This window comes from Cololabis saira, chromosome 7 (genome assembly GCF_033807715.1).
Source record: "Cololabis saira isolate AMF1-May2022 chromosome 7, fColSai1.1, whole genome shotgun sequence".
Taxonomy (NCBI): Eukaryota; Metazoa; Chordata; class Actinopteri; order Beloniformes; family Belonidae; genus Cololabis; species Cololabis saira.
Genome location: NC_084593.1, coordinates 13,128,050 through 13,148,564, shown reverse-complemented (window position 1 = coordinate 13,148,564; position 20,515 = coordinate 13,128,050). Strand labels below are relative to the sequence as shown.

The 20,515-nt window shown below is 42.5% G+C and overlaps 1 protein-coding gene across 2 annotated transcripts in view; it reads right to left on the bottom strand.

Moving 5' to 3' along the window:
- Nucleotides 1-20,515, bottom strand: part of LOC133446763 (protocadherin-1-like) — a 300,040-nt gene that overhangs the window by 62,798 nt on the left and 216,727 nt on the right. Inside the window, exon 5 of one of the 2 annotated variants that reach the window (XM_061724838.1) lies at nucleotides 7,678-7,945. The exons of the other annotated variant lie outside the window; for it this stretch is intronic. Within the exon in view, the coding sequence (XP_061580822.1) occupies nucleotides 7,887-7,945 (59 nt within the window). The 3' untranslated portion in view covers nucleotides 7,678-7,886. Of the gene's footprint in view, nucleotides 1-7,677; nucleotides 7,946-20,515 lie in introns of those variants that run through there. 2 annotated transcript variants of the gene reach the window in all.

Genomic DNA, 20,515 nt, shown 5'->3' with positions numbered 1-20,515 from the left:
TACATCAGCTGTTGATTTAGAAATGTTTTTGATGCTTGCCTGAGTCTTTTCATGATATAAATCACTACAGATGAAGAAATATGTGACATTTCATCATTTCACTGAATTTGTTTATTCACAGAATGAAGATTTTTCCACCTTTGCTCTTCAACTGTTGCTCAAAGCTTTAATGTTTCCACTCATCTCCTGACGAACCCCATACCTGAGATCAAATGATTTGGAATGAGTTTCCAAAACAATGCAAAAATAGATGTATATAACTGATATATGAGCCGATGAAAACCATTATCTTGGGTTCAGTGAATGTAACAATAACTGCATTTCCATTTAAATGCATTTCCCACATTGCGCCATCTCTTTCTGACTTGGGGTCATATTGAGGTCGGCAGGTTCGTCTGTATCGTACCACGTCGTTTCCAACTTCCTGGAGGTCAGGACCTTTTCACAGCCGTCATGTCAGATGGACGTCACAAACACAGCAATGTTTGTGTTTTCATGGCAGCTCAGCCAAGGTTGGAGAAAATAAATCCTGCATCCAGATCCTGAACTCGGATCAACACCATTTAATCACAAGTTGGCCCGAGGCCCGTTTCTATCATTACATTTTTATGCAAATCCGACCATAACTTTTTGAGGAATTATGCAAACAAACAAGAGCGCTCAGAGGGCACATCAGCCGCTAACTAAATATGCTGTATTCTGCAGATTTAATAAAAGTCCTAATGTTTCACACCAGAATGGAGCAGGTTGCTGCTTTTCCCATAATCCAACTCAACAGGTCTCCTCAAACAGAAAAAGTCGTGACCAACTAAACAACTAAACCCACCACAACTAAACACACATGGACACATGCACTAAACAGCAGTCAGTCAATGGCAAAGTCCTCATTAAGCCACTTGTTTAGCTTTAGGGAATAAAAGAAAGGAAGAAAAAAGACAAACTCCCTCCCGGCGAGCCGGTAATTGATGCTGGCAGAGAAATACTGGCGGTTTACAGGCGGCAGACTGATCATCTGCTCCGGAAAGAGACGCTCACAGTCGGCTAAATAGGTTTCTGACTCGGGGATTTCCACAAACTGGACGGATTTTCCATTGAATAATGTAAAAGGTGGCGACAACGGGGAGCTACTTGGTATTTATCAGTCATTAATGATCTATTTAGATGCAGGGAATAACCTAAAACAATCAAGCTGAATTAGTTTCCACTGAATTATCAGGGAAATCCAAACTGGCTTGTGTCCCGGGTTCAGTACCAAGACTTATTAGCCATATTTGGTCATTTTCGTCGTTCGGGTCACGTTTTAGACGATGAGTCATTATAATATAATATATATAAGCGGTCCTTGGTGCTCGTAGACCTGACTGGTCCACACAGTCAGCACAGGTTTGTTTCAGATGAATTTCACCAACTCTGTGACTATAATCCTGACCTATCCGAGCCTAAGCTTCCTCTTAATCAACGTGGTTGTTACGGCGACAGATTTGTATCCCCCAGAACGCGGCGAGCGCCCGCCACGAGCACGAACACGCCAGCCGCCGAGACGGATGACTGCGGCTCCTCGCACTCGCTCTTTATCACTTCTGCGTGTTCAGACATGAATGTGCTCACGTGCCGTGGTCTCTTAAAGCCCCCTCCCTCCATCCCTCCATCCATCCATCCCTCCATCCCTCCATCCTCTCCATCCTCTCCTGTCCAGAGAGTTGGATGGTGATTAGCGCTGGGATTCTGGGACTCTGGCCTCAGTTTTCATTAACAGCCATAAACACAGTTGTGCTGCACTATGGAGACCGACACTGCAGGCTCTGACAGCACACGTGTGTGTGTGTGTGTGTGTGTGTGTGTGTGTGTGTGTGTGTGTGTGTGTGTGTGTGTGTGTGTGTGTGTCTGTCTACAACTGGGCAAGCTTTGCTGGAGCTTTGATGACGAGAGAGCGAGGGCTGCTGTTTATCATGACAGTAATTAAGCACATAGTTTGGCTTTAATCAAAATATAACAGCAGCACAAAGGATGTGCTGATACACACACACACACACACACACACACACACACACACACACATGCACACATGCACACCAACACACACACACAACATCTATAGCTTCTTAACTCAAAAGACAAGGTATGAAGCCTCCAATCATACAAACAAACTGCAAACAATGAGGTTATAAAAAGGCATCTTGCTCCCATTTATCTTTTATAAATGAGTTAAATTTACTGTCTGTTGAATGTTCCCCGGGACAGCCTCAGATTATCTGGGCTCCAAAATTCATTTATACAGTAATCTCCTTCAGAGTCATCTGTTTCGCGATGATTAAATAACAAAACGATGCTTTAATGAGTTTTATGCGTCTTACTGTCAACTTTTGAACAAAAAGAGTGTAAATAAGTCTCCGAAGTGCATTAAAGTCCCTGATAAACGGTTCCTCCTCTGTCTTACGATAAGGTAAATATAACCTCGGTCACATCATTATTTATTGATCAGAAACTCCATTAGGTGTGTTTTTTATCCCGACGGACAGGCGGGCTGGTCGTCACGGGTGATGGATGGACATGAAGCAGATCACCTCCCAATATTTCCATCCCTCCATCACGCCACGCAGGTAATTCAGACTGGAGCGTCTACAAGTGCTGAGTTCCTCCTCTTATGCTGCGCGTGGCGCCAGCTTCAAAACACCAGCAGCCTGCAGTCATTTGCTTCTTCACACATGTTCAAGGCTCTTCCACGATTGGCCCTGAAGGGAAGACGGCAGCTTTGCACATTTCCTTTTTCTTCTTCTCTTTATAAATGTTGGATCTTTAGTACGTGTGTTCTTTATAGCACCTGTGGAGGTGTTTTTTCTAGTTTCCTTCATCTACGAAGCAACAGGGACAAAAAGCTGCAATAGCAGACAGATAAAGTCGTAATTTGACGGTGTAAAAGTCGTAACGCAACCAGAAAAAGTTAATTTAAAACATTATTTTAATTCCTGTAACCTTATAGCTCTTCCAGAGTATAAATATGTTGAAGAGAAGTTCACATCTTTACTTATTTTGGTTATTTAAAAAAACGCCACGTGCAGTGTTGGAAGAAACTAAAGAAAAGAAACCTTGAAGAAACTAAATCTGTGAAACTGACTGAACGAAGATGCTCAGGAGCCTCGTGGAACTGTTTGGACTAAATCTGTTTCAATATCTCCTCAGCTTTCCCAAAAAAAAGGTTTTCATTCAGTATTTTTTCACAAACACAGAAACAAAGGTTAAAGCTTGACTCGGCTATTTATTGGACTTTTGGTCCCAGCATCCATCACAGAAAAGGAAGAAGGGTGGCTTCTTGTCTCCATACATGGATTACATGGGTCTCTGTGCTCCTGGGATGCTGCTTCACTTAGGAATAATCCCTCTCGCTGCAGAATGATGAATCCCAAATAGCATTAATATGGTTTTATAACCCTTTCCACATTTGATGTACAGCAGCAATAGCTTCTCTAACGCCGCTGCTTACATCTTTCCCTCGTGGAATTGCATTATTAGAGTCTGCACCCGCTATAAAGCGATGATCTTCATGCCGTGGCCTTGATTATTCTCTTACCACGTCAAGGTCCGGGTCGAGCGCGGTGCAGTAGTTTGACCTCCATCTGCATAATCTGGACGGGGAACTCTCCGCGGTGCCGCCTCAGTTAGACCAACATGTTTTAAATTGATTTTTAAATTCCAGTTTCTAAGCAAAATATCTTAATAATTCAGTTTTTTTTCGCACCTCATCTGAATGCACTGACTGTTAAAAGCCTCAGCGAGGTGAAATAATATGCAGCACAGAATCCTCCGACCTCGAGATGAGCTCAACGCGTCAGACAGACGGAGTGGTACCAACACTTTATTGTAATAAAAACCTCTGGATACAAAGTACATTCACAGATACAGCAGCAGGACATGAAGCTGCTGGGTTTGATTCCTACAGCAAACCAGTGATTACTACAAATATTCAAAGTCATACACCGTTTTACAGCTTTATATCCCATAAACATACTGTTATAATTTCAGAATAAACACACTGTTGCACTTACATCTAATCCAGGCTTTGATCACTGGTTACTCAGCTGTTACTAAGCTCTGGCACAAACCGACTAGCTGAGTCCTACACAGATTTATTTACTGGAAGATACAAGGAAGTGAGGAGCTGATTGACAGCTCGGACCGATCGCAAATCTCCAATCAATTTGATAAATAGGTCAATAAAGATGTTTAAACTGCCTGATGGCTGGACTCAGCGGTCATTAAACCTTAAATGGCATTAAAAAAAAGAGAAAAAACAAGCTATTTCTCTGGGAAAATTGAGAGGATTATTTGAAAGCCGGAGAAGAAGAGATAAGATTTTTATTTCCAGATGTGGTTTAGCAGCAGAATTTGGAGGAATGTACCACCAGAGTCCATCTGAAGACCCTTTTTAACACGTATTAATCTACTATTCATCTCGTGATACAGTCTTTAACTACCTGCAGACTTCAGGGTCATAATGACGCTATTCAGAGTTACAAGATCATTTCAGCACGAAGAATGGAAGCGAGGACAAACCAGGTCCATGAGAACCTCGTTCAAGAAGAGACGTTATTTAAATAACTGCATTTGTTTAAGAAAGAAAGAAAGAAAAGACGTATTTGGCAATAAGCAATGGACTGTGTGCAGGAAACCATCTCTCATCTGGAGATGGAGTGTTAGAGCCACCTTGAGGGGGACGGGAATCAATCCTGAAGGGGAATGAAAAATTGATGTTTTTCTGTCATTGGGGCAATTTATTTTGTTAGTTTTGTTAGTTAAAAGTTAGTTTAAGGTGCTGAGCAACTCAAAAGCTATGGTTGGGGAACCTAGCGCTCCTTCAGGGGGCCATCGGCTTTCCCGCTCCTCACCGTTGGAACTCCCAGAATGCATCAGGGCTGCTGAAACTCTCCTCAGCTTTAAGTCTAGGCTGAAAACCCTTTTCTTTACTCCTGCATTTCAGTAATCTTCCACAATGCACCACAGCCTTTATGTCTTGCACCTCATTGTTTAATTCTGTTTAACTTGTCTGTCAGTGTTTAGTTTATTTTACGTTTTAATCCTTTTTTAACTCTTTTTATGTATAGCACTTTGAATTGTCTTGTACATGAAATGTGCAACACAAATAAACTTGCCTTGCCTCACCTTCCCTTGCCTTGCCTCCCCTTGCTTTGCCTCACCTTTCCTTGCCTTGCCTCACCTTTCCTTGCCTTGCCTCACCTTTCCTTGCCTCACCTTTCCTTGCCTTGCCTCACCTTTCCTTGCCTCACCTTTCCTTGCCTTGCCTCACCTTTCCTTGCCTTGCCTCACCTTTCCTTGCCTCACCTTTCCTTGCCTTGCCTCACCTTTCCTTGCCTCACCTTTCCTTTCCTTGACTCACCTTCCCTTGCCTTGCCTCACCTTGCCATGCTTCACCTTTCCTTTCCTTGACTCACCTTCCCTTGCCTTGCCTCACCTTGCCATGCTTCACCTTGCCTCACCTCACCTTGCCTCACCTTGCCATGCTTCACCTTGCCTCACCTCACCTTGCCTCACCTTGCCTCACCTCACCTTGCCTCACCTTGCCATGCTTCACCTTGCCTCACCTCACCTTGCCTTGCCTTGCCTCGCCTTGCCTCACCATAGCTCATCTTGCCTTCCCTTGCCTTGCCTCACACTGGCTTGCCTTGCCTCACCTCACCTAGCCTCACCTTGGGTTCACCTTGGCTCACCTCGCCTTGCCTTGCCTCACCATAGCTCATCTTGCCTCCTCTTGCCTTGCCTCACACTGGCTTGCCTTGCCTCACCTTGGCTCACCTTGCCTCACCTGGCCTTGCCTCACCTCGCCCCGCCTCACATTTCCTCACCTTGCCTTGCCTCACTTTAGCTCATCTTGCCTTCTCTTGCCTTGCCTCACACTGGCTTGCCTTGCCTCACCTTGGCTCACCTTGCCTCACCTGGCCTTGCCTCACCTCGCCCGCCTCACATTTCCTCACCTTGCCTTGCCTCACTTTAGCTCATCTTGCCTTCTATTCCCTTATCTTGCCTTGCCTCACCATGTCTCATCTTGCCTTCCTTTGCCTTGCCTCACACTGGCTTGCCTTGCCTTGCCTTGCATTCCTTTTCCTTTCCTTGCCTTGCCTTGCCTCACCTTGCCTTGCCTAGGTCCTGAATTCATCACTTCAGCAGCTCATGCCTAACATTGTTGGTGAATGTGACGTCTGAACAGTAAATAAATGACTAAGAGACAATAATCCCTCTTATTTTCAGGATACCGGCTGCTGTGCTGTTAACTGCACTGGCAGACGGCTGCGACCCTCCTGAGGTTGGACTTTAACGAGTTTAGGGACGACGCCATCGACGGCCAGTTGAGAGCTAAGTCCAATCGCTGCCCCTGTCACCTCCTCTGCTTGAGCCACCTAACGGCTTACTGTGGCCTTTTTCTTTTCCAACTTAATTCCTCTTAGATTGTTTCCCCTCAAGGTGGCACCAAAAAACAACAACAAAACAAACGGCTGTTCTCATCTCATTTCAACCAGTTGTGTGTAAAAGGCTCGCAGGTGATGCTGTCTCAGCATTTATTCAAATGACACAATGAAAGTTTTTCACATGGCTCACACACGTCGTGGCTAATGTGTTCGTACCAACATCATCGCCCCAAAAGCTGAGAGTTGTTGTTTACATGTTGTGATTCACTATCCACGAGTGAGGAAGAGCCTCCTCGCCATGACGGGAGACTTTTCCAACGGTTTAACGGGCAGAGTGCTGTTTGTATCGGGGACTTTTGAGCAAGGGATCTTTCTGGAGCTAAAACAGCAATCTCTTTGATTGTTGGTGGAAGGATCAGATCTTTTGGAAATCTATTTAATGGCTGTCACTCACCACTCTTAATAATCTATCACGTCTCACATCAAATTGTTGGTACTTTATTGACTTCTACACCAATATTGTCCTGCAGGTTTTTCTGTTTTCCATATTTGTGCTAAGCTTAGCACAGATGGAAATGATCTCCATGTTTCATTTGGGTTTGGTTTTACAAGAAAACTCCCATAAATGTCAGGCCGCTCCTTTAGCTGTGGACAAATGTTCCAATCAAATATTGGAGAATGAGCGTGGCAGTGGTGACAGTTGGGGGTGAGGGCAAAAGGTTTCCACAACAGTTCCTACCGGAGTTCCTAGCGGTCTGCGAGAGAAGGCATGTTGGTCGATTATCTGCCAGTCACCCTGTCCTCCGAACCCTGACTGTCAATCATCAACTACAGGCACCTGGGCTACCAAAACAAACAAACACAAAATAAAAAGTCGCTCAAAAATTGTAACCCTTCAAAATCAATGTGGAACTGAAGTTCTCACAAAGAAAAGGAAAAAAAGCTCCAAAACAGCTGGAAAAATATAGTTACAAGAGGAAAAACCCCATGAAAGGCAGAGAAAATCCAGTGCGGCCAGGACGAGTCCACGTGGGCTTCAGTTACATCCACAAAGGAAGCAGTGCAGCAAAGACAAAAAAAAAACAACAAATTCAAAATCCACTTCCCAAAAAGTGATCTACCAAGGATGTGATGGAGGAAAAATTACCCCGGAGAACCAAAGATGATTAGTCCCTTGTTATTCAGGCCAACTTCTTTGACAAAAACGTGTTCGCTTTCATCTGCTTTTTGTGATGCGAGTCTTCTCCAAGGGATAGGTACCAAGAATGTGAACATAAAACAGAAAATAAATAAATAAAAATAAAGCTGCTTCACAACCACAGGCAAGGAGGGAAGGGAAGAGAAAAAAAATCCTCAGAACTGCAGCGGCAAGGAAAAAAGCTTGAGGACTTAATCTGTTTTCTTTTTGTAAATTGGAGGAGGAAAAAAGAGGAAGCTTAAGATGCTCTTTGTGTCTTTAGTTTTGTCTTAAGGCAGTCTTTTTTGTCCGGCCCCCCTCTCCGGCTGGGTGCTTGACGACGCTCCACCTACAAGAGGATAGATACGAACGTCTTACACCTCAGGAAACGCAACGGAGAACACATTCCATGCAAAATGTCTCATCAATGAGGAGAGGAAAAAAAAATGTCAAAAAAAGAGCATTAATTAAAAGCTGACTGAGGAAAAAAAGGATGTTAAAAAGAGTAGTAATCAAAAAAAAAGTAGCAGCCACTTGCAGAGCCACAATAACGCAGAATGAAGTCATACATCAGTTTGAAATGTGTAGAAATAATTGAACTGTGCATGAACTCACACCGTCACAGTTAAATGAAGCACTTGTACCAATCAATCAATCAATCAATCAATCAATCAATCAATCAATCAATCAATCAATCAATCAATCAATCAATCAATCAATCAATCAATCAATCAATGACCAGATAATAGAAGACATCTTGGGTGAGACGTTTTCCATCACACAAGTGGAATAAAAACATAAAATGGCCAAAAATGGTGCAAAACAATTCAAAAATGAAAATAAACTCCTAGAAATATCAGCCATAAATCTACACATTTAACACCTAAAGAACCCCAAAGGAACTTTTACAGTTCTTAGCTCGGTGGGTCCCCCTGTAGAAGTGGAGGTTAAGTTGGGTTTAAGACTCAGACTTCCTCTTGTTTTCTCTCCATTCTTATTCAGCTGGGTCTCTAATACCCCTTTTCCATCAAACCGGTTCCAGAGCTGGTTCTGGTTCTGGGCCAGTGCTGAGTTTGGAACCAGGCTTTCTGTTTCCACTGACAAAGAACTGGCTCTGAGCCAGAAAAACCGGTTCCAAGGTAGCACCAACTCTTCGCTGGGCTAGAGGAAAGAACCACTTACGTAAGCGGAGGGGGGCGGAGTTATTAAGATCAACGGCAACAGCAAGACTGGGAGACGGAGACATTTTCAAATAAGAATGAATCTGGATGCAGCAAAGCAGCAGTGGTCTGAGGAGGAGACAACCTGTCTTTTAGAGATTTGGTCCACGGAGGTGCTACGTGGACCAAGTCCAATTAGAGCAAATACCTTGTTGTTGCTTCAACTTTTGCGCCAACGCAAATGCAGCGACGTAACTGACGTTTACAGCGACTTAACTGACGTTTGCAGCGATGTAATGACGTGGCTCCCCTTAGCTTCCGAGCTATGGACAAACAAACTGGTTCTCAGTTGGACCAGCACCAACACTTGCTCAGAACCAGCCCTGGAACTGGCTTGGTGGAAGAGGGGTATGTGTCATCGTTGCCACGACGACCACCTCAGTTCTGTGAGCTACTTTCAGCGCTGTTGATGTGTGACACATCAGACACAAGGAGTCCAACATCCTTTGGCTGGTCTTTAGTAATGTGCTTTAACTAAATTTTACACGAAAGCCATTTTAGTCAAATTAGTTGACAGTTTGAGTGGCAGTTTAAAAACGTATGAACGCCGGTTAGTTAGGTAACTGTTTGGTTTAACATGTCAAACAATAAGTTTGAAAAATTTCAAATGAGCACCAACGACATCCAGATTCTAAATGATGGTTGGTTCACCATTTCTTTCCTTTTTCCGCATAGTGTCGGAAGTACTGTATCTTTGGATTGGTTAATATTGTAGTTTTCTCTAGTAGCTAACGTTTTAGGTCATCTAGTTGCTCCAAAGGACATAAGGGATTTGGTTATCCATCTGCATAAATGGGCCAATTCAGAGGGTTTAGTTAGATAGCAATGAAAGTCTGGTTCAAATTCAACACTAAGTAAGAGGCAATTTTAATTTATCAGTTGGTAAATGAAAACATTTAGCATCTTAGACTATTGCTGGTTAAGACAGTTACCTCCTTATAATAACTTCATCTAGGTATGGTTATCCATGCAGCCTTCTTCAGCCCAAACCCGCTGGGGTTCAGTTTAACCTACAGAAATGAAGCAGCCTAAAGGCGGAGTATGTCCGATGGATTGATGTCTAAACCACCAAAATGTGACATCAGCGCAGTTACCCCAGCTCTTGAGCAATGGACTCATTCCAGTATTTATCGTCAAATCTAAGTGGTGCCACTGAGGAAATGAAGCTTCTGCATGCCGCAGGAATATCAATGAAAGTAGTAGTAAAGGCAATACTTAATCAATACACAAATAAAGAAGCACATAAGTTCAATAAATCTGTTTTATTAATCTGGGGTGTATGGTATTTTTCTTTATTTGTATGGGTTGTACTGTTGATAAAGACCTGGTAACACACTGAGAGTACTCCAGGTACCATGACTGACCAGTACCCCAGTTGTCATACAGTAACTACCCAGTACCCCAGGTACCATAACTGACCAGTTCTTCAGGTACCATAACTGACCAGTACCCCAGGAACCATAACTGCCCAGTACTCCAGGTACCATAACTACCCAGTACTCCAGGTACCATAACTACCCAGTACTCCAGGTACCATAACTACCCAGTACTCCAGGAACCATAACTACCCAGTACCCCAGGTACCATAACTGACCAGTACTTCAGGAACCATAACTGCCCAGTACCCCAGGTACCATAACTGACCAGTACTTCAGGAACCATAACTGCCCAGTACTCCAGGAACCATAACTACCCAGTACTCCAGGTACCATAACTGACCAGTACTTCAGGAACCATAACTGCCCAGTACTCCAGGAACCATAACTGCCCAGTACCCCAGGTACCATAACTGCCCAGTACTCCTGGTACTATAACTACCCAGTACCCCAGGTACCATAACTACCCAGTACTCCAGGAACCATAACTACCCAGTACCCCAGGTACCATAACTGACCAGTACTTCAGGAACCATAACTGCCCAGTACTCCAGGAACCATAACTGCCCAGTACCCCAGGTACCATAACTGCCCAGTACTCCTGGTACTATAACTACCCAGTACCCCAGGTACCATAACTACCCAGTACTCCAGGTACCATAACTACCCAGTACTCCAGGAACCATAACTGCCCAGTACTCCTGGTACCATGATTAACCAGTACTCCAGGCACCATAACAGCCCAGTACTCCAGGTACCATAACTACCCAGTACTCCAGGTACCATAACTACCCAGTACTCCAGGAACCATAACTACCCAGTACTCCAGGCACCATGGCTACCCAGTACCCCAGGTACCATAACAGCCCAGTACTCCAGGTACCATAACTGTCCAATCGTGTAGTTATAATAACTGCCCAGTACTCCAGTTGTCATCACTGCAGAGAACTCCATCATAACTTCAGTCAATGTACACCGTTTGCAAAGTTGAATCCAGTGACCTTTACCATAGCTTTATGATGCCATTCGTCTAGAATTCTACCTTGAATTCACTGTTATAATTATTATATTCTATATATACAACTATGCCATCTGAAGCAGCCATGCTGAATTTCATCTTGACGATAAAAGTCCTTTACATTGTTAAATACTGACATCCAAGTTCTGCAAAACTGCGTCAAGTGAGAAAGCTGTTTTCTGACTTGATATTGTTCTGTGCCGTGACATTATATAAAGACTTGCTCAGGCTGAATATTAATTCAGCTGCAGAGGCTGTACAGTTGGTACAATTGTGGTTTGGAGTGAATAAATAGGCTGAACAAATGCCTGGAGGTCATATTTGTTAGAGTAACAGAAGGCAAATATTTTCCTTGTGTACTTCTTGTATCCAGTTTAATAGTCTGTTGTTGTTTCAGTATTTTTCTAATTCAATACACAGAGTCTGTACGTGTGCATGGGTGTGTTTGCGTGAGATGAGGAGAATTACAAGACCTGCAAGTTATGAATCAAGCTGCCCAGTGGACATGAAAGTATGCAGAAACACACTTGTGGAGGAAATGCTGTAGCCGCTGGCTGTGGTGCGTCGTGATTTCACATTAGTTCAGGCATGTGTGAGGTTGCATCTGCAACTGCGAATACACAAAACTGACATATGTGCATGGCCTGAGGTGCCACTTCAGTTTTCAGCACTTACAGTCCTTGTCTTATTCTTTCTCTTGCCTCTTGCCCCTTTTCTGCTTCTTCTTGTCCCAATTCCACCAATTCCACATTTTCCATTTTTCATGTTCTCCATCCCAACATTCCTCCTCTCATTCTCCGTCCCTTTTTTACCATCTTCTCTAGAATTCGTCTTCCTCCTCTTTCCCATCGCACCGGCATCTGTTCATAATGAAAACCGGTTGGACGTCGTCCTCGTTTAGCACCTCCTCCACACTACCTGCTCCAGAGGTTACCTCCTGCCAGGCACATTTGTTAGACATCATCAACACCTCCCAGCAACCTTCCCTTCCCTCCACTTTTCTTCCTCCTAACTGCCACCTCCTCCTCCTCCTCCTCCTCCAGATGTCATTGATACAGGAAGTGGGTCACAACAGTGCTGGATCAAAGCCAGGTAACACAGGGCTCCCAGGCAGATGCTGTGTGTAATTCTAGCGTGGGTTCATATTTAGGAGGCAGAATAAGAAATTTAGCAGCTGATGATTGGAGCATTTGGAGGCTGTGATTGCGAAGCGCACATTCTCCAGATTTGACAGATGCTGAGAATACACAGGGTGAGGGGTCTGCATGGATCTGTAATTAGATGTAACAATTTGGAGCAAGCAGAAATGCATTTTTTTCCTTCACTTTTCTGGTATTTATTGGACAAAAGTGAAGCGCAAAAGATGAAAGAATATGTGGGCATTACCAAGTACACCCTTAGTGCTCCGAGGGTACGTCTGCAGCCAGGACCTGCTAATCATCAGCCCTTGACAAATTAATCATCAGCAGTTGTGCAGTAAAGTGCTTGTGATAACGCAATGCCACGAGGGAACGAGATAACCAAAGGTTTTAGAGAAACATCTTTGCCTCATATCAATCTGGAAAGGGTTATGAAACTATTTAATAACTAATTAACTTCCCTTCAGGGATAAATTAATTATTTTTCGAAATCTGAAAGCCATTAAGAAACAATTAGGAGTTTTGCGTGTCAGAGACTGTTAACAAGTGCGAAATATTCAGAGCAGGTGCCAGTTCTCCCAGGTGGGGACATCCCAGTAAAATGAATAAAAGTTACATGTTGGACTCTACAGGTTTCACTGAGTACTCATGTATTTTTGGGGGTTTGTTCAGAAGATCACCAGGAGAAAGTGTTTTTTGTCCTAAAAGAGCACGAAAGCACAACTGAAGTTCACAAAACTGCATTTGAACAAACCAAAATGCTTCTGAAACAATGTCCTACAGTCACATGAGCTCAAAGTGGACTTGTTTAAAGTTTAAAGTTAAAATAAGAGTAAGTAGATATGAGCTTCGAGGGAAACGTATGATTGAAAAACCAAAGTCTAGGACTAAAATTAAAGATCAATGTATTACTGTAAGGGGTGTAAATATATGGAATGCACTTGCTGAAAAATGGAAGATGTGCCAGTCGATTCATGCATTCAAACGTTTGTTTAAGTTTAATGTGTTTGAAAAATATGAGGGATGCAGTAGATGATACTATTACGGAATTATGTCCGGGATTGTGTAAACAATATGATTTATTTTTTGTACTATGTTTTGTATGTTTGATCTGAATAAGTTGATCATGTGAGAAGGGTAGGCGTAAATAAGCAATAGCTTCAGCCTATTCCTTTTCGGTTAGGTCTCTCTTTTTTTTTTATGTGAACTTATGCTTTCAGTTGGTGTCTACATTAAGAATGACCTGACCAAAATAAATATATTTTCATTCATTCATTCATTCATTCATTGTTTGACCTTAAAGACCAAACAGCATTTCAGCAGAAGTGCCTCCCTCCCACTGGGAGGCGCTCTGGAGGAGAGGCCATGATTGTAGGAGAGGCAAACACTGAAGTTGAAGTGATGTGGTGGGAACTGGTGTCATTTCACCAAGAAGAATTCATTAAAGTTTTTGGACAACAATAGAAGAGAATGATCCAGTGATGGAAATGACTACTTAAAGCTATATTTGGTCAATAAATGATGGTGCAGTGAAAAGTGAGGTAATCTTTGCTGCATACTGAGACGCCCTACAATCAGATGATTTGTTTTTGATCACAAAACATGGTCTTAAAAAGAGAAGATGATGACTGTGTGAAACTGTAGCGGAGATTCAATCATCAAAGACACTGTTTCCATGACACCGGGTGCAGAAAAACCACTGGTTTCAACACCTGGCATCTGACATGTGGTTCTGATGAACACAATACCTAACCTGGACGTAACAATATAACTTTCTCAATTGCCTTGAGCGTGGATGTTCATTTACACTCTGGTGAATATACCTTTCTGGTCAAATATTCTAAATTCAAGGTTTTGCTTCTATAAAGCTGTCATTCACGGAGCACGACTGTAAAAGGCAGCTAAAGCCAGAAGGAAGCCGCTTTTACCTCAGCCTTGTCTTTTCTTTCATCCACATTACGACCAGGCAGCAGTGAATTCAGACGCTCCTGAGAAACCGCACATTTCTCTCAATAAAGGAGTTATTCATCCCCACAATATCTGAAAAGATGGTCACTAAACTGCGTGGACCACCGTGGCTCACATCCTTGCAGAGTCTCTGGCTGAGTGGAGACACTTAGTGTGGATTGAAAAATATGTCAAAGGAATTTGTGGATGTTTTATCTGTGGCTGGGTATCGTCTCTGCTGAGTTACTCTGGTCCTTTGGACATTTTGATAGCAAATGATTTGACTTAATACTGGACATCATTATAAACAAACGCTCTGATACGGAAACAGAAAAACGGTTATGCATCCTTGAAGTGGCCACACTTTGATTTCCTGCATTTTCCTTCTCTACAGGCCTGTTATGATTAATTGTAATCTTAGATGTTAACAAAAGGCAAAAACATATTTCATGGTGCTAAGAAACCTTCATTTTTTCCGACTTAAGCTCTCTATGATGTAATTGAGGGCAGGATTACCTTGCATCGTCACCTTCTCCTTTGTTTGCACCGTAACAAGAGCAGGAGCTTCAGAGCTCTTTTACAAGTGGAAGTGTGTAACTGGGGTGTAAGCGGACATAGTGTTTACCAAACAGAGAGACCCCCAACATGTGGTTGGACATGATGTCCACCTCCCTGCTCTGAATTTGATCCTGGATCCAACGTGTGGACTGATTTGAAGTGTGGATCATTTACAGTAAAAATAGTGTTGATCACTTTTTGATATTTTGAAAACGGCCCAAACTAGGCACGTTTCCATTTCGTTCCCTCCAGCTACAATTTTGGGGCCAGATTATTTGCGTAGCTCCAATGGTCCTGCAAAAGGGGCCTCCAGGAACCTTCACATTGGGATAAATGTACTTCTCTTCTCTTCTTCTCACGTGAACAGTAACCATGGAATCACAACTCTGCTGCAAGGTCAGTTGATGAAGTTGGAGATTACAAGAACGAGTTTTTTTGGTCCAGCGGGGGTTTTCTTTATATCTCAATCGTACATTAAAAAAACAGACAAAAACACAAGCAGCATCCCTCGTTTACATGTTTCTTCTTCTCTTTGTTCTTTTGCGAACAGCAAATAAAGTGTGCATTACTGCCATCATGTGGTCGGCTGTGGTATTTGTTCAGTAAATGTCAGTCTTATAATATGTTACGTGTGTAAGAGAGAAGGACGGCCCTGTAAGAACTTCCTGTCTGGAAGGTTTACCCCGAATTCCTGCAAATGGAAAGACGCCTTCTCTGTCCCAAGAGCCAGTTCTGGCAGCCAAACCTCACCTAGCTCAAAGGTTAATGCCAATTACTTTATTGCTTTCCCTGCTGTATCCATGAAGATCAACAAGAAAAGATGTAACTTTTGAATTCCTGTGTGTATTACAAACCTAAACCAAAGATAACTGAACATAGTGTTTTCTGCAGATGAAGTGAGTCACTGTGTTCAAACAAGCACCAAGGCTCAAGTTTACAAAGCCAGTGAAAACATTCAACTCTCCAAGGCGTCTGAAAACCTTCCTCCAAGAAACAAAGCTTCGGACAAGTCTTGCATTCAAACCTCGACTCAAGCCCGTTCAGCCTTTTACCAAGATGATTTATTTTCTTCTTTGTCAAAAGAAGAAGAGGGAGAAAACTGATGGAACTAAATACAATTAAAGGGAATCGTTGCATGATTGAGAGAAATCTGACAGCATTTAGTTGTCAAAGCTATGAAGATAAGTTGATGAGAAATTAATTTCTCACCCGACGCAAGACTGCTAGCAGCGCTATTGTTCTTCTTATCCTTTTTCCCCCAGAAAATATATTGACCAATATCTAAATACTGCAACACTGCTTGAAGAGAAGCTGTGAAAATGATAAACATGTGCTTCTCCGTCAAGGACACTTTGCAATTATGTTCTGTACCCTGAGCTGCTTTGTATGCAGTCAGTAAAAACCGTTTTACTGCTGTTTTTCTCTTTTTCACAGATCAAGAGTTCTGGAGGAAGAGAATGAGGGGTCGATGTGGACTCAGAGGAAGCACCATGATTGCTTCACAAACAAAAACAAGGATGAGGTTTACTGAAGGGAGAATCAGTCCAGAGGAGGCTAAAATCACAGCCAAACTCTCCACTTTGGTGCCTCCATGCGGAAACCAAACTGAAATCCAAAGATCCTCCATGTACAAACCAAAGTGAAAACCAAAGATACCCTGGCTGTGACCTAGACGTCGCTGCAGACTCCAACGGCAGGTTCTTGGAAGTAGTCTGCTCCCGAGACTGTGTTGTTCATACAGCTCAGCTCTTATACGATACAAAGCAGAGATGTAAAAGTGGGATGGATTAATGGGCCTTAAAGCTTTTTACAGATGAAGTTTGTTGTTTTCAGACAAAGCCGTGTCTGTGCATGTCCTTGCCAAAGTCAAAATATTCCGTCATATTCTCAGGGAAACGAATGCTGCTGTTGTACGCTGCTCTGTCTCAGTGTGCTGCCTGGAAAATCTCTGCTTCGGGCCCGACCTTGGTTTGGAGTGGCTCTCCAATCAGAAAAAAGAAAAAAGATCTACAACTGATTGTGGTGAAAATCACGGTACTGTAGGTTGAAACGGCACTCGTAACATCATCAAAAGCAGAACTCACATAAAGAAAAGTGAAACAAATTCAGAAACAGTCAATAAAAGGCGGACTACCGGGCAAGGCGGGGGGGGGTGGGGGGGTGGGGGTAGGAACGGCAAAACTTCCAACACAAGACTCGCAGCTGTCTGTTCAACTTTTGGCTCCGTGAGAAACCAGAATGCCTGCTAGAAAAACTGAAATCACTTCTGCACGACTGCATCAGGCTTTGATGGAGTCTTCTCGAAGGGGAAGAGACAAAAACACGACCCTGAGGTATCTAACAGAGTGCTGCATCACGCTCCAAATTCTGAGTACAGATGGACGGACGGAGAGATGGCAGATGGACGGAGGTATAGACCGGCACACGGATGGATGGACGAATGGACGGATGAATGGATGGACAAATGGATGGATGGATGGATGGACAAATGGATGGATGGATGGATGGATGGATGGATGGATGGATGGATGGACAAATGGATGGATGGATGGATGGACAAATGGATGGATGGATGGATGGATGGATGGATGGATGGATGGATGGATGGATGGACAAATGGATGGATGGATGGATGGACAAATGGATGGACGAATGGACGGATGAATGGATGGACAAATGGATGGACGAATGGACGGATGAATGGATGGACAAATGGATGGATGGATGGATGGATGGATGGATGGATGGATGGATGGATGGATGGATGGATGGATGGATACATGGGTGGATGAATAGAGGGAATTCGCATGACGTCACAGATGCGCCTTCACAGCAGGTTACGCCCACTGAGTGGCAGAAAGACACGTTCAGTTTGAACGTCCATGGACCACGTCCATGGACCACTGGTTCTTTGGGTTACTGTACGGGTCACTGTCAATGTGATGATGTTTTTCCACTCAGTGCGAGTAAGGGGGCGTGGTCCAGTGGGAAAGTGACGTCAATGCAAACCCTCTATGGATGGGTGGATGGACGCATGGATGAATGGATGAATGGATGTTATTTACAAGCCTAATTGAGAACACGCATCCCTATATATACAAGACTGTCTCAGAAAATTAGAATATTGTGATGAAGTCCTTTATTTTCTGTAATGCAAAACTTTCATACATTCTGGATTCATTACAAATCAACTGAAATATTGCAAGCCTTTTATTATTTTAATATTGCTGATCATGGCTTAAAGCTTAAGAAAACTCAAATATCCTATCTAAAAAAATTTTAATCTTAAACTGTAAACCATAATCAGCAATATTAAAATAATAAAAGGCTTGCAATATTTCAGTTGATTTGTAATGAATCCAGAATGTATGACATTGTTGTTTTTTTTTTAAATTGCATTACAGAAAATAAATAATTTTATCACAATATTCTAATTTTCTGAGACAGTCCTGTATATATATATATATATATATATATATATGTAAGTACATATTTAGTGTTGTGGCTCCAGTCAGTGTCTGAACCTCAGTGTGAGATTCTTTAGACGGCAAATATTTGATTAAAACGAGAGACCAAGGCATTTCCACACTACATTAATCATGTATCAAAATTCACCTTGAACTTCCGAGTCTGCAACAATGAGCTCTGACATGCCAAATTACGACCGCAGACCAAAACGCAAAATGATTATGTGGATGAAATGAAAAATGATGCAGTTGACTTTCATGGACGGTCGTAATGTTCTGTGCGGCGGAGGATCAGACCGAACCAGGCGAAACCCATTTCTACACTTCCCTGATTTAAACATTTAATCCAGCAAATTTCAGAACAACGTATTAGGCTCCTTTTTGTTAGTTCTGATCTTCGTCACCTGGAATCTGGTCCTATTAGCACAGAATTCAGGGCTCCAGACGGGGAGGAGAGTGAAAGGAAGATCCAGTTCAGCTCGGCCCCAACAGAGGCGCTGGAATAGCCAGCGATGCTCCAGCAGGAGCTCACAATGCCCACGACAACAGGTCGGGCAGCCTTTTGTGGTTTCTGTGGCATGTACCTGCAGGAGGAGAGCTGCATATCAGAGAATGTTCTGGGGGAAGTGAAACGGCAGAGGGGCTCAACAGCCTGTCAGGCCTGTGATAAAGCAGGGCTCTGTTTCCAGCAGTGTGCTCCATTCACAGCTCCAGGCTTCCCTTTCACACCGTCCACAATAGAATAAACACTCTGGCACATGTGGAGTCTGCCCACTGTTTGACTGGAGTGTGCTCTTTAAACCGTCCTTTTGTCCCGCCAGCCTGGACGTGACGGCTAAGAGCTGCATCCGAAGGGCCAATCCCAACCCATAAAACGCATTCAAAGTCCAAAACAGAGGGAATAAAGAGCTGACATGGATACGGAGCTGGAGGGAAAGTGAGAAAAACCCCCATCGCATCCCAGGTTTTCTGCTGAACGCTGCAGCTTTGTGCCATGATCAAATACATATATACATATATACATATATACATAGATACATATGTACAGTACACATATATATATATATATATATATATATATATATATATATATATATATATATATACATATATACATAGATACATATGTACAGTACACACATATATATATATATATATATATATGTATATATATATATATATATATATATATATATATATATATATATATATATATATATATATATATATATATATACACACATATATATGTATGTATGTATGTATGTATGTATGTATGTATGTATGTATGTATGTATGTATGTATGTATGTATGTATGTATTAGGAATGGGCGATATTTTACCGTTCACGATATACCGTCAAAAAAATTCCTCACGGTAAGAATTTGTCATCTCGCGATAAAAACGATAAATTCCCGTTGATGACGTTTTTGTGTAAAGCTGATTTATGGTTCTGCGTTAAATCCACGCACAACATACGTGAAGGAAGGAAGGAAGGAAGGAAGGAAGGAAGGAAGGAAGGAAGGAAGGAAGGAAGGAAGGAAGGAAGGAAGGAAGGAAGGAAGGAAGGAAGGAAGGAAGGAAGGAAGGAAGGAAGGAAGGAAGGAAGGAAGGAAGGAAGGAAGGGAGAAAACAAGGAAAGGAGGAAGGAAGGGAGAAAAGAGGAAGGGAAGAAGGAAGGTGAGACCAGGAGGAAAGAAGGAAGGGAAAAAGGAAGGAAGGAAGGAAGGAAGGAAGGAAGGAAGGAAGGAAGGAAGGAAGGAAGGAAGGAAGGAAGGAAATGAGCCTGAATGAAAGAAAGAAAGAAAGAAAGAAAGAAAGAAAGAAAGAAAGAAAGAAAGAAAGAAAGAAAGAAAGAAAGAAAGAAAGAAAGAAAGAAAGAAAGAAAGAAAGATAAATTCTTGTTCATGATGTTTTTGTGTAACAAACATGGCGGATCTGAGAGCGAGATAGATTTATAGTTACAAAGGTGGAGTTGAATTGGTATTTTTTTTATCGTCACTTTTATCGTTATCGGGAGAAAGGCCAGAAATTATCGTGATACATTTTTTAGTCCATACCGCCCATCCCTAGTATGTATGTATGTATGTATGTATGTATGTATGTATGTATGTATGTATGTATGTATGTATGTATGTATGTATGTATGTATGTATGTATGTATGTATATATATATATATATATATATATATAT